The 15,282-nt window shown below is 38.6% G+C and overlaps 1 protein-coding gene across 1 annotated transcript; it reads right to left on the minus strand.

The window, feature by feature from the left end:
* Positions 1–1,314: 1,314 nt before the first annotated feature.
* gamt (guanidinoacetate N-methyltransferase) lies at positions 1,315–8,347 on the minus strand. The gene is made up of 6 exons (XM_067513067.1): positions 8,076–8,347; positions 4,424–4,569; positions 4,251–4,314; positions 3,975–4,042; positions 3,604–3,714; positions 1,315–1,582 (listed from the first exon to the last, which is right to left on the minus strand). Exons 1-6 carry the CDS (start codon positions 8,248–8,250, stop codon positions 1,442–1,444), a joined length of 705 nt encoding a protein of 234 aa, XP_067369168.1. The 5' UTR covers positions 8,251–8,347; the 3' UTR covers positions 1,315–1,441.
* Positions 8,348–15,282: the final 6,935 nt, after the last annotated feature.

The raw sequence follows: 15,282 nt of genomic DNA on the forward strand, positions 1-15,282 counted from the left end.
GCTGCTCTACTTAGGTATGCAGAGTTGCTTTTATATAGCTGCAACATCACAGGTTCTGTGCTCTGTGACACTAAAGTAAACTGAAGTGAGACACTTTATTCCAGCTGGTTTTAGGTTGCTCTGGATAACGCTTTGCTTCTCTGCCTTGTTGACTGCAGCTTCAAGAAGATTTAAGTAAAACCTGAATCTACATACTATACATTCAGTAACTGGGATTCTTTCACACATTAAATGGGCAGAAGGATTTAATCATAAACAGCCTTTACCACATTTTAAGATATTTTAGAGTCACAAAGTTACTTAGCTATGAACAGTCTTCTTTTAGTTTAATAGGTATTGTTATGAGAACCCCTTTTGGTTTGGTTTTTGAACTATTGTGACTGTTGAGGTATCGTGATATTAATGTAACACAATAGACACAACACTATCTTTTGCTTTGCTTGGCAACAGTTTTCTTCATTTGGATTTTTTTGAAAAACAACAAAAAAAAAACAACGGGTCCACTTATCATTTCAGTCTTTCTTTCTGCATATAAAGTCTACTTCTTCCTCTTTGTACTGTATTTTTCTAAGAGAGTTGACTAACTTCCAAAAATACAAGAGTCATGTGTTCCTGCTTTAGACCTGAGATCTGCCAGCTGCTGTGGTTTCCCACCTGAGTGCAGCCTGGTGTTGCATCATTCAACCACCTAATGATTAATGTGTCTTTGCCAGGTGGTAACTTATTCCCACGTGTCCAGATAACATGCACCGTTATCTGTGAACCTAAATGAAAACACACTGTATACTGTTTACACGTGTTCAGATAATGTGTTATCTGACTTGAAACACACAGTATGCTGAACTCTGTCCACAGTATTACATAAAATAAATCAAGGAAAATTAAACATTTTTCTCAGTTACCTGCTCAGGTTTCTCAGATTTTCAACCATTTAAGGTGGGAGCTCCCAACATCTTTACGTGAAATATTCATATTGTAGAAAACCACACTCTTGATGCACAGACCATTGGGCAATTTTACATTGATTTGTCAAATTTTGACATGACTAAAGTGGGTCTGCAACTTTGTAATATGTCTTCCAGGACAGCAAAAAAGATGCTGGGTGATAAAACATCGATAAGGGTCAATGGGGTATAAATTCATTTTTAGTGGTTACTTTCCTACTCTTGTTTTTGCGAAAAATAAAATGTACAGTATTAGTGAATGGATATATCACAGTCTGCTCAGAGAGTGTGTGAAATGAAGACATTAGTCTGAAAGTGTGAACTGAAACCACATGGGATAAGAAACAGATGTGCAATAAATACAAGCAGGTATAAACAATTGTGGTGGGTTTATTGACAGATGGCTCACAGTGAAATAAATGCAAAGAGGTCAGTCGGGTCAGACAAAAAGACACTTTAAAATAAAAAATAAAAATTAGCAGTAGTGTCAATGCACTTTACTCTTTGAGGATGGTGGGAGTTATCATCTTATTAAAGGAGTAGTATTTGCATTCACTGGGTGGTGCAATGTCCATGGTGGCTGTGCTGATCTTCTCCTTCTTGAAGCCGGCTTGGAGCAGATGAGGCACCTGCGTCTCCTAAAAATCATTAACAGACAGAGTTTGTCAGTGTGAGGTGACTAGCGGTTTTATCGAATTCTACAGCCAGTTAATATTAACTAAAATTATTGCAGCACGTAATTTAGGTAACACTTGACCCTGACAGAGATATGCATTCAGGACTGTGGAAATCCACTGAATACTAGAGTGTACTGTACATGGTCCTGTTAAAAAATACGACAACTCTAGATTCATAGTTCACCCAAAACCAGGGACTGAATGATTACACCGATATTTAGTACTGACAGGAGAAAGTTTAAAAGAAAAAACTGTGTAGATGAGTATAGAAACATATGTACATGCAGGTGTGCTGCATGGTACAGTTGAGCATCCAGTCATGCTCTAAAGGATGTGTAAAAATGCTGAGTAGGCCCAGCTGATTCTGGTTTTGGATCAAAATGGAAAGAGAAAAAGAAGAAGTGACTTTGAAAGTGGATTTATTGCTTGGGCACAGACGGCAGAGCATCAGTCACAGAGACTGCTTAACTGGCTCAATAGGAACAGTGACTAACCAGACATCTGCATTTAGATCTATGGAAAAGACATCAGTAATTACTGTAGGGTCAGAGAGCAACTCTTGCTCTGGAGAGAATGTGATCAGACTGTGTCAGCAAGAACAGTGTGTCGACAGATACACTGATGAACATAATAGTAAGGTTGCAGTCCATAAACTTGTCAGTACAAAGGTGAATGCACAGGAGAGAGTTCAGTGGTTCAAAAACATAGGCACTGGTCCTTTACAGATGTGAAAGAGAGTGAAATGGTCAGATTAGTCATTATTCATCATATTCTCCGCAAGTGGGCGGAAGTAAGAGAGGCCAATACAGGCCTGAATGCCTCTGTGGTTCACTTGTGCTGTGGAGGGCATTTTTGGCCTGGTCTGGCTCCAATAACGTCCCTACAATTCAATGCAAAGTTGATCTGAGTGGTCCCCTTTATCCTGTGGTGAAACACTTCTAGAATGATGGGAGTCGTCCCTTCCACGATGACATTGTCCCAATCCATTAACAGGTTTGATAAGTGTAAATATAATGTGAATTATATGCGCTGATCTTTGCACTGATCACATCACTTTTGTCAGCTGAACTTTATACAGCTGCACAATATACAGTTAATCTGACAAATCTTAGGCAAGAATTTCTATGTAAGCATAGGTTTACTGGGTCCTGTGGTGTGTATCAGGCCAAGCCTGCTAGAGCACATGACAGGCGACACTATTCTCTAGCCCTAACTTAATGACCCTAGCATACATGCAGCTGCTTTGAATTCCTACATTAACCCAAGCAATTCGATCAACCATCATACTGTATCTACACTGGATCTGCTTCTGCTAAGCTGCACGGCCCCACTGGCTTTTGATGATTGTTTCACCTGAGTTCCACGACACGTTCTGTAGTCCAGACATTAAACCTTCCTTACTCTACTATCAATTAAGCGTAAAAACTGTGCCAAATCACGACCCGACAAAGGTTCCTCTGTGGCAACCCAGAACTCACAGAATAAGATGAAAGGACAACAACAAAACTCTACTAGTACTTTCTTGTTATATCAGAACTCAGTGACCTAGTGCATCTTCAAAGCATTTTTGTGTCCTTCCTCAGCAAAGCAAAGGGCAGATACTTGACCAAATGACCTGTACAACTGTGTCCGCTCAGAGGCCTTGTTTGCCAAAATGTTCTACTTACAAAGGTTACTAAATGTCCTGAACTAAATAAAAGTACCCAAATTAAATACATTTTCAGGCGCAGCATGTCTCTAAAATTGCCAGACCTACTATTTGTATTATTTGGTTTTAGTGTAAAATATGATGTTAACTAAGAAAGAGTAGACCATGATTATTTTGTACTCAGTTTTCAAAAAGTCCACCATGTTGTAACTTTATTTTGTATTTTCTGTGTTGCCAAACAAGTGAAAGTAACTAGGAAAACAGAGCAAAGTGTAGTAATTGAAATAAAAACAGTTTTGGGTTAACTGAATTGGATTTCTTGTCCTTGACCAACCTCAAACATCTTCTCAATGTTGTCGTATTTGGTCTTGAGCAGCTCGCCCCAGGAGGTCAGGTTGCAGTACGTGAGGACGCCGCCAGGTTTAAGCAGCCGGTGAGCGTGACCCTGCAGAAAACACACACACACCAGCAAATCCATCAGTCTGACAACTTGGTCTGTTTTTGACCTAAAAAGGACAAATTTACGGTACATGTACAAGTAAAACACTGTGTACTGTTTTCTCTGTCTCTCTGTTCTCTAATCTTCCCAAACTACAGATATGAGTTTTTGAAACTGATACCAATACCTCTGTACTGTTGTTGCACAGTTGTTGCACGCACTTTTATCCACCTTTGATGCTGCTGCATGTGGATTTTAACGCCTACCTTAATGAAGTCAAACTGGTGAGTGTGCCATGTCTCCTCTGACAGGGGGTATGTGTCGTACAGGATCCCTGAGGGGAGGGACACAGTGTTGACAGTGTATATACAGCAACTTTGCTACTTTATATATAAACTATGTACTATATATAAGCCACTGCTCTGATTTTTCTCCAGAGCCTTGGCCTGATACAGACCACAGGACCCAGCATCGAGGAAAATCAAGTGCTGAATATCTCCACATGTAAACAAAGTTCTTCGGTGTAAGCTTCGATTTCTTACCATCAAAGTGGTTGTCTGGCAGAGTTGGAACAACGTTCTCCCAAAGGCCCTTCAGAGGGACGACCTGCAGCGACACAAATCATTAGTGTCTTCACATTTGAGGACAGAAACAGTAAACATTAACTTTCTAGCAGTTTCATTAAAAGGCAGACAACTCTGGTCTGTTTTCTGACCTTATGGGGCTGAGACTTGGCCCAGTTTTCCAGTCTGGCGAAGACACCGTCATTGCACTCAATAATCCAATGCTCCTCGATGGGGAAGGACTCAACTTTAGTGGCAGCAATGGCCATGCCGAAACCGATCTCCAGAACGCGACCGCCTGCCAGGTGAGAAACATCAAAGCAGACAATGTGATTCATTATCAGAATATTTCTCTCTTCATGTCTTTGTAGATTGTGGGGGACACATTATACTGTCTTTGTTTGTTTATGTAGCAACAATTTAAGCAAAGACTTCATTGTTTGTGACACCTGTGTGAAATTATTTGCCCACAAATGTCTTTTTATGGCATCCTGTTTGCCAGTAGTAATTTGCCTGTCTCTGTAGAATATCAACTAAAATACCAAAATGCCCCAAAAGCAAAACAAAAAAACCAAAGAAAAGCTTTTCACCAAGGTGATTCAGTGCTTCCTCTATTAAAAGTTGTTTTTCACCTCATAAACAGTACCAGCAACACTGTTGAGCCATTGCCCTTATTATGTGGAGTTACCCTTTTTAACTGGACATGATGTTACTCTGTCCTGATCAACACTCTGGTTTGGGTTTCCACCTTTAGTTGGGTGTGGGTGGAAAGCTTGTTGGTGGTAACATGTGGTTGGACAGAAAAGACCAAAGGGATTCATTTACAGAAATATATAAATAGATGAAGGTTAGAGGCTATTTGTTGTTGCTTGACCTCATTACAGTGATTTACTGGGCCGATAATCAGCTGTATTGTTGACAGTTTAAATTTGTTTATTTTTGCATAAGCAGGAAATATCTGTGGAGATAACAAAAACATAGGCCACAGAAATAGTCTACAAACAATATGTGTCCTGTTTCACATGGAAACATGATATTCACATACAGTTTGCACAAAATAGACTTTTTTTTTAATATGTTCAAATGATTATCAAACATTTATAACCCAGCTCCACAGTTAGTGGACAGAATGTGTCATGGACCTACCACCAGAAATACCACAGCTTATAAAACAGCAACCCCAATATCACCACATGATTTTCAGCCAACCTTTAAATGAAAGGACTTTAAAGTACATGAAAGTTGAGCATTGTTGCACTTTTGTGCAGACAGTCCTAGGTGCACGTGCTCACTCTCTTCCCACATGTCTCTGAGGGCATATAGATCAGTCTATTTTCACATACGGTTAAGAGCAGATGAGCTTTCCCCCCCTGCAGACGTCTTGGACAGTTCCCATGAGTAGAGTAACAGCTGCTGTGCTGCTCACCGAGCACCACGCTGCTCACACAAACATGTCCTCAAGACCATATACTAAATTTGAGGGTAACGTTAACACGTGTGCAAAAATGTCAGATATTACTCTGGTACACACTGTCACAAATGCATTTTTTTCCTTCTATGAAAATGAGGTGAACTGTTTTTTAAACCTATAAAGCGCATTTGTTTGTCAGAGCTGCCTTAATGCTCTGTGGCATTGATTTAAGGTGCTGGAAACGTTCTCTGCAGATTTTTACGATATCATGATGCAGTTGCTGCAGATTTGTAAGCTGCATGTCCATAATGAGAGTCTCCTGTTCCACCACATCCCAAAGGGGCTGTATTGGATTAAGATCTGGTGATTGTGGAGGCCACTTGAGTACAGTGAACTCATTTGTATGTTCAAGAAACCAGTCTTAGATAATTTTAGCTTTGTGACATGGTGCATTGTCTTGCTGGAAGTAGCCTTTAGAAGAGGGGTACAATGTGGTTATAAAGGGATGGACCTGGTTAGCAACAATGCTCAGGTAGGCTGTGACTTTTAAATAATGCTCAGTTGGTACTAAGGGACCTAAAAGCGTATCAAGAAAACATAACCCACATCCTTACACCACCAACAGCCTGAACAGTTGACACAGGGAAGGAGGGATCCATGCTTTCATATTCTGACCCTGCCATATTACAGAATATCACAGCAGAAATCGAGACTTATCAGATCAGGGAACATTCTTCCAGTTTTCTCATGTCCAATTTTGGTAAGCCCTTGTGAATTGTAGCCTCGGTTTTCTGTTCTTAGCGTACAGGAGTGACACATAGTGTAGTCTTCTGCTGCTGTACCCCATCTGCTTTAAGTTTTGGCATGCTGTGCTTTCAGAGAAGCATTTCTGTGGTGTAATGATTAGCTATTTGAGTTAAAGTCGCCTTTTTATCAGCTTGAACCCGTCTGGTCAATCTACTCTAACCTTTGGCATCAATAAGGCATATTCTCCCAGAGAACTGCTGCTCACAGGATATTTGTCTCTGTTTCAGAACATTCTCTTTAAGCCCTAAAGATGATTCTGTTTGAAAATCCCCATAGACGAGCTGTTTCTAAAATACTCAGAAAGGCTAGCCCAGCACCAACAACCATTTCGTCCCCATTCACCTGGTTTGTGCTTTAGCAGATCGTCTCGACCATGTCGCCCTGTCTAAATGCAGAGAGTTGCTGACACGTGATTGGTTGATCAAATATTGCCATTAGTGAGCACTTGAATAGATGTACCTAATAAAGTTGCCATTGAGTGGTTTGAACCTAAAATTTTCTCAATAGCATAATGAAAAATTCGAGTAAAATGCTCTTTCCTTTCTAATCCAGTCTTTTTGCACCACTTCTTTTCTGCACGTACTGTTCCTCTGGAGGTTTAAGCCCCTGCCAGTTTAAGGTGCTCCTCTCAACAATAATCCACGCAATTTTCCCCCCGTTTCAGATTATTAGGCCCTCTCTCGCATATATACAAACTAGCTTAGGCAGGTAATTATACTATGATTAATATATATGAGCTCTTTAACTTGGTCTATTTTAATTTGTCATCCCTCCTGATCCTTCCTTAATGTACTTTCTGTGCAAGAGATTGAGAAAAAAATCCTCAGTCCTCATGAAAAAGGGAAGAGCCTGAAGCGCACTGCTGCTTCTCAGTCCTCAGTTTGTGCAAAGTTACATTCTGACGTTTATCTGTAGTTACAGGGCTTCCTTTGTCTGATTTAATTAAAGTGGGCATGCTTAATGGTTCCATTGATTTTAGAACCAACATGATGCCCCGCTTCTGTCGGTACACCTGCACTGCTGCTCAGGAGTGAAACACCGCGGGAATTCTGCACTAATTGTAACTGTGAAACCCACTTTCATTTGATTAAATCTGACTGCTTGAAGCATCATTTTTATTTTCAGATAAACCTATGGAGGATTTATTTGAGCAGGAGAAAGTATGACAGCAGGCTGAACCTCTTCCAGTGATGGCTCTGGAGGTAGAGCGGGCTGTCCACTAAGCAGAGGGTTTGATCCCATTGCTGCTCTGCACATTTAAAGCATTCCTGGAAAAGACACTGAACCACAAGTTGCCCTAGTACTTAGTCTTAATTAGCCCCTCTACAGGTCTTTAGTGTGTCCTGAATTTTCCCACCCGAATCAGTAAAGTAATTAACAATTATTTAAAGAAAAAAAAACGATGATCCCTTTTTTCTAAACTAAATAGTTTTACAAATGCCCCTTCTGTACCTGGTAACCCCTGACCCTGAGAAACTTTCTGTACGACCCTGCTCGCAAAGGCTCTTAGCCCTTGAAAATATGTCATGATTCCATTATCGGACATGAAACACAGGGCAAACAGCGGGTTTTCCCACAGCTTTTACCTTTGGAGGCTGCGACGGTCGCCAGAGAGTGCATGTACGGGGTCTCCCAGCGCTCCATCACGGGTTTGCCCATGATCTCCAGGTGTGTGTCGGCGTCATTGTACCCGGCGCTCGCGTCGTGCCAGGAGGCCTTGCAGTCCTCTCCCTTAGAGAAAATGGGATCAGCGGCGGACATGTTGTTTGCAAGAGAAAGCGTGTCTCTGCACAGAAGAGGGTGAAAGACGGGACGAGGCAGGTTATATCGGGCCGAGAAGTGCTGACACGGCGGGCGTTTCACTACGGGTCAAAGACACACACACACACACACACACACACACACACACACACACACACACACACGTAGCGGCGCCCAAGATCCAATAGTGACACGATGATCCACCCGGTGGTAAATAAATGGCTCACTTCAGGTCTGCATTTGTTCAACACAGGGGCAAAGGTTAAAGCTGGTAATTTTCTGTATTTTTGTTACTTTCAACAACTCCCTTAAAAAGACTAAAACTGGCAAAGAATTTAGTCTTCTTAGCTTATATATTTGGCAAAAAAGAATAAAAATGACCATCCCCCTTGACTTTTTTTTTGTTTTGTTTTGCATAAACTGTAAAAACTCATGGTCTTTTGAGACTATGTTGATATGAAATTATTAGTTTTCAGTGGGTAAATGTACCGTAGCTTTGATAACATATACCCAGTTCAGACATCAGTGCAAAACCTGAACAATTGTGTTTTAACTTATCTGGTTTCTGTGGTTTCGAAGTGCAAGCTTGTGTACATAAAATGGGAGAAGTTTACTCCCAAAGTGCATTTTAGAAACATCCACTGACTAAACCTAAAATCTTATTGTTAGCTGCCTAAACTGTGGAGAAAACTAGAAACACAATCTTAAATCTGTTAACTTTTATATTCTGTCACTTTTTCTAGAACTTAGTATTTGTTTTTGTTAACAGTAGTACAGATTAGTTGATGTGTTCTGTACTATGATTTCTGCCTGGAGTTTTTTCCTGATGGCCCTTGTAGCACTGAAGTATTTCTCCATTTAGTAACTTATTATAAGAAAGTGGTGAAATGTGTAACTGTAAATAGTTGTTTTGTAACTTTTGTCCTATTCTGCTCGTGCAAAGTTATGTGGTTTTATTGATCATCCATACTGAAATAATAACTTGCACGTTGTTCTTGCTTAGTTTATAAATTACTTTTGTAGATGACATCTGTCAGTCACTAAGGACTGTGGGCAGAATAAGCATTTTATTTCTGTATAATTCCAAAAATCTTTTAAGTAAAATATGTACCACTGACATGTACCACAGAAATACTTTAAAAATGCAAATGTTTCCTGTTTGCTTGCAGATTCTGTGTGTGGTACTGTCAATTTGCAGCAGAGTGAGAGCTCATAGTGTTTTTTTCTGCTCTCTGTGTCATGGCATGCACTGCTGAAATCCGACATTGCATTGGATCCCTTTCACACATGTACGTTTGGTCCTGTTGCATAACCCTATTTAAGCAGCATGGCCAACTGGATATGGACCATAGAGAGAGTCATTATTAGATTAATAAAAGCAGTCACACTCATGAAAACCCCTTCATAATTATGTTACTCCTCAAAAATGTTTTACTGACTATGGATTATAAGTGCAAACAACTGCCTTTTTCTTTATTTTTTTTATTTCAGCTTTTATTTGTTCAGGGTGGTTTTCATAAAAGTCTGCCTCTTTCTTACAGGAACACCCAGATCACATTACATTTACTCACATTCACAGGTGGAGCACTTGGGATTGAGAGCATTGCTGAAGGGCACCACAGTGGTGTGGGCAAGGGAGGGACATTCATTCATCTCCACCGGTCTGGGGGATTAACCAGCAACCTTCCAGTTGGACTATCCAGACCATCTTGTAAATATGTCTGTTTCACAGTGTTTTTGTTCCCACATCTTCGTCACTGACTTTCTTCCTTCTCCTTCTGTTAGAGGTGCTGAAATGTAAAGCAAAATGATTCTTCTTATACACTGCAATAAGCAAGTGAAGTACAGACGCAGGAGCACTTTAATGGTTCCAAAGGACAAACTTTTCCGGGCCTTCCTCAGACCTGATTATGTGACTTTGCAAGTACCTCTCTTGCTCGGGACGGGCATCTCAAGCACTCATTCCTGCAGTTTAAGTGCAATAGCTACAGCTTACAAGTATTCTTCTTAGATTTGTGTCAAATTAACCATTATTCCTGGTGGGATATTACAGCTCTTATGGCATTATATAAAAGTTGGATTTTATTTATGTGATGGGGTCGCTTTAAATTTACAGACCTTTTGGATGTCTATAACAGGATTACAATGTTAATGTAATTTTTGCGTGTTGTTAGTAAATCACTAAATATTTTCTATAATCACCTAATCTTTTGATCGCTTCTTCCAGCCTCTCGGCTCTCAAACAGAAAGTTTGCGTTTCTCTTCAGTGATAGTAATATGAAGATCTTTGGATTTTGGGCCTTTCATCCAGAAAAACATTTTAAAATGAGCATTGGGAAACTCTGATAGACATATTTTGCTTTTGTCAACTTTTTGTAAAGTAAACATTTAAAGCAGAGAATGATGAGTAGATTAATGAAAAAAAATTGTTAGTTACACTCTGATAGCATTTAAGTAGGCGAAAACAAAGATACTAATCCTCTATGGTAATAATGGAAGGATCATGTTGGATTTCATTTTTCATTTAGAATGTAAAATATAAAAAAATAAAAATAATAAGGGACCTGAAATTGAGGCTCACAAACTCGTTTTAAACCACAGTTGCTCTGTTTTTAAATGTCACTTGGCCTCTTCTTCTGTGTTATATGACTCACAGCCCAATGAGACGAAACGACGGTCAAACATGTATCATCTGATCATCTTCATAGCCCCTCTGCCCTGGTTACCCATCATCCACTTCACTCCCATTAGGTGAAGCTGAGTGGGACCAGCTCCTCACTGAGAGTCCTCATCAAACCACAGGTTTTCATCCACCTACCACTCCTACATGAATAATGCCTTTGAATAATACTTATTTCCACAGAAGCTCACATTCATGCAGCAACCACCTCGCACTTTCATAGGAAACAATAAACCATTACTCTCGTTCTGCAATACTAAAATGTCCCAGACCCTGTGAACCAAATCTGAAACCTTTTTTATTAGGTGGCTCCAGAAAATGTACCACTTTGGTAAATGTTAGTCAGAACAAGTTTGACATGGGGATAATTTCCATGGATTTCAACATTATATCCACGGCCTCATATAATTTAAATTAACTCTTCACACCACCCTCATGTCCTAACAGGGGTCATTAACTTCTATAAAGTCTAAAAGCAAACATGCCTTTTGCTCTACTTTGGACTAACCTTTCTGAAAGCCACATGACAGCTAAATCATGGCAAAACATCTGCAAAAAAATATCTTAAGACTCAGGTTTTCTTTTTTGTGCATGTAACAACCAATGCAGAAAAGCAAAATGTGATAAAACCTGTACAAAACTACATTGTATATTAGAAGTAGAAAAAGCAAAACCTATTGAAAAACACACAAGTTAACATAAAAATGTGCAAACTAGGCTTGAAATTAAAATTAGTCTTTTACTGAAGCACAAACTTAAAATATTTAAGAGTTTGTTCATTTGATTTTATTAACCGCCAAACCTTAGGAGTTAAATCTCCTGTTTTATCTTGATATTACATTAATTTCAAAATAATAAACAAGAAATGTCATTAATATTAAAACTGTCCTTTTAGCCCATATTCTTATTGAACAATGCTGACCATTTTTAGAAAAAAACAGACACAACCAACAAGTTTTTTATAACCCACATTTGTTTTTAAAACACTATTTCAGTTTGAGACTGGTGGTTTTATTATGTGACCTGTTTCACCATAGTTCTTCTGCTTTGGACAGCCTCAAACTAAAGGTAACGTTCAGTTATCAGAGTCAAAGGGCACAAAGTGAATTGTTTTCCATAGGTCAGATAGATAATAATCCCCCATTTCATTACTCGTCAGCTCAGAAGTTTTTCTGTTCACATTCCAACAGATTTTATCAAGATACAAAACTCTGCAAAATTACTTTAGACCCTAAGAAAGATGAATAGCCTAATTATATTGTTAAAATAAACCCTTAAAGAGAAAAATGTACAGCGTTATAAAAAGTCTTTGCAGTGCAAATCAGGAGTCATTATTTTAGATATTGCTTTTTTATATTGCTTTATGTGTTGTTAAACTGTATTTTCCTTCTAGTAAATGGTCAGACAAATGTTATAAGACACAATTTTTGCAGAGGGGATTTAATTTGACTGCCCATCACATATATGAACAGTTGTTACAGTTCGAAAACATTTAGCCCATATCTGATTTTCTGCCAATATGTTCTTCCACTGGAGTAAACTCTGCACTTCGGCCCCCTGGTGGCAGCTCAATTGGGTAGGATGGTCTTCAGACAGATGCAGAGCAGCAACCTCACCAATCAAAACAGTCTATTACAAAGGGTTTATAGTGGAAATTAAATTGTAAAATCCAAACAGCATTGGATGTTGATAATTGAAGTTAAATGCTGCAGTAAATCATCCACGCTGTATTAATTTAGTGGCACTGTTTTCTTGCACTGATAAGACAAGACTAGGAGCACTTCATTAATAATGAGGATTGATAGACAAATCCTTATTTCAGCTGCTGGTATTTGCCTAAATATTAAAGGGGTCAATGTGCTTAAGTCAACTAAAGTTCCTCAGAGCTCAGTGGTCACAAGTTTTACAGTTTAAATACAGTATGTTCTCAGTCACATTTAACAAAGGTTCTAGTTATTATTCTTTTTACTCTGAGATAAGCTCCACCCTTATGTGCTCCAAACAAACAAATGCTTTTTTGCAAATCCCATTTGAATACCACATATACTATTGCTCCTCTTCACTGCCCTCTGTCCTATCACATGAGCATTTTGAGGCTCTGCTACAGTGAGAAATAAATAGCAGGCAGCTGGATGGATTTCATGAAAGTTAATAAAAATACAGTTATTGGGATCATTATTATAATATTTTTTTTATATTGGTAAATGGTCTGCACTTATATAGTGCTTTTCGCTTTACACTGCTTCTCATTCACCCATTTGCACTCACAATCACACACGCACACACAACGATGGGGGAGCTGCTATGCAGCTGGCCAACGCTCGCTGGGAGCAACTACGTTGGGGTTCAGTGTCTTGCTCAAGAACACTTTGACATGTGACTGGAGCAACCGGGGATCGAACCAGCAACTGGGGGGATTGGTGGACTCCACTCTACGTCCTGTGCCACAGTTGCAGGAGGTGCCCAAAATCATTATTAACATTATAATTTTGGGCATACAGTCATGTTGTTATCTTGCACAATCAAATGTGGATCTTGAACAACATATTGAATAAACCTAAGGTCTACAGGAGGCCTTATATACTAAGTGTACATTTATGACAAAATCAACATTTAGTAGTATTTACACATTTTATAAATTACCTACAATAAAAAAATTTTTAATAAATTACATACAATGGATTTGTCTGACAGTGTATTTGTGAACCAAGTTGTTCATTTGAACAGTTTTAGTTTGTTTAATTTTGTTCGATGGAAAAAAGATATTGTTGAGAAATCTCCTGTGTAAATACCAGATTAACAAGCGCCCAGTTTATAGAAAGTTTAATATTCGTGTTGAATGTTATGTACTTTTTCAGTTGTGTGACTATCAGAAAATCTCTACCTTGATTTCAGATAATATATCTCGAATCCTGGACAAAGAATGTCTTATCTGCAGATATTTCAAGAGGTAAGTGAGAAAAAAGTGTCTCTGGAAGGTGAAATCTCGTTGTGACATTCACCATTTCCACTGGGAGCTCTGTGAAACCACGGGGAATACCAGAAATGGGTATCTGTGTACTTCTATTTTTATTAATAATTAGAGCTTAAATTATTTCAGGGAGTAGGCTTTACATATGCCTAAAATGGCACACTATAGCTAGAGTGTACAAATATGATAGTAAAAAGAACACAAGGTATTTTATATATAAACACATAACACCCTAAAGATCTTCAAAGTATAAGGAAGCCGTTTGTAGATTCTATTAGTCAGTGAAAAATGTACTTTTCAGTGGCTGATATGAATGTTTTAATTTTTTCCATCTGGCAGAAATTTTTTTTTGCAAAGTCTGACATGAGCTGAATGCAGGTATTGTTGAACCTTCAGGAAGTGTTGAGGTGTTAATTCACTGAACGTCTATGATAGGATGTTAATCTATTCAAAATGAGAGGGTGCTCTCTCGAGCAGTGTAACCAACCATGAAACAACCAGAAATACACCATGAAAATTGAAGCCTTTCCTGTTTGTTGGTGCATTTTCAGGCATAACAGGCTTGAATATGATAAAATTTTTCAGTCCTGTATTTCATTTTCCAAGCATTGACTACTTTTACCTTAATGACTGCATGAACTCTTATAAAGAAAAGACTAAAACATAATAAAATATGTACACTATATAGGGATATTTCTAAGTACATAATGTATTTACCATTTGTAGAAAAAGTAGGCTAATTAAATTACTTAAAACTACCAATACCACACAAAAATGTCTAATAATTAATAATATTAATTCCGATAAAATGTAAACAAAGTACATTGCCCAAAAAAGGTTATCTACACCTTTGAAGTTATCACATTTTGAATAACCCTAACCCATCATTAACAAATGTAAGGAACATGACACAGATGTAAGTGTGCCCATGGGAGACTGTCCTAAAAACTGAGTGAGTATTGTAAGGGAAGGGGACAAAGGGGACTAGTAAGGGAGGCCACCTCAATTTGTCCTCTAAAAGGATATTAGAAAGAACAAGCTGGACACAAACAAATAGTGAGTTGACATAGAGTGAAGTTACTTCCCACCACAGATCGTAGAATTTGTTAGGTTTTGCTGTCAACAAAAAAAATTTATGAGTGAATGTGAATATAGCTTTTCATTTGTCACTGATTCTGTGCTTGTAGCAACTCTTCACTTCTGTTGAAGTGAAAATTAATATAATACCTGGAAGTAATAGTCTTCATGCAAAAACAGTACTGTACATTATGGCTTGTTACACACTTTCTGTTGTGCAGAACATTAAGACTTCAGTTACTCATTTTGTCAAAGGGTATTTTTAAAAGTGATTTAATGGGCATTGTGCCTGACAGCAGTTATT

The sequence above is a fragment of the Channa argus genome, chromosome 8, assembly GCF_033026475.1.
Source record: "Channa argus isolate prfri chromosome 8, Channa argus male v1.0, whole genome shotgun sequence".
Lineage (NCBI taxonomy): Eukaryota > Metazoa > Chordata > Actinopteri > Anabantiformes > Channidae > Channa > Channa argus.

Excerpts from the sequence above, each read along its gene's own strand:
- gamt (XM_067513067.1), bottom strand. The coding sequence starts at position 8,250 with ATGTCCGCCGCTGATCCCATTTTCTCTAAGGGAGAGGACTGCAAGGCC. Across the intron at positions 4,570-8,075 it reads GACCGTCGCAGCCTCCAAAG|GCGGTCGCGTTCTGGAGATC; the intron begins GTAAAAGCTGTG and ends CTCACCTGGCAG. Across the intron at positions 3,715-3,974 it reads ACCAGTTTGACTTCATTAAG|GGTCACGCTCACCGGCTGCT; the intron begins GTAGGCGTTAAA and ends TGTTTTCTGCAG.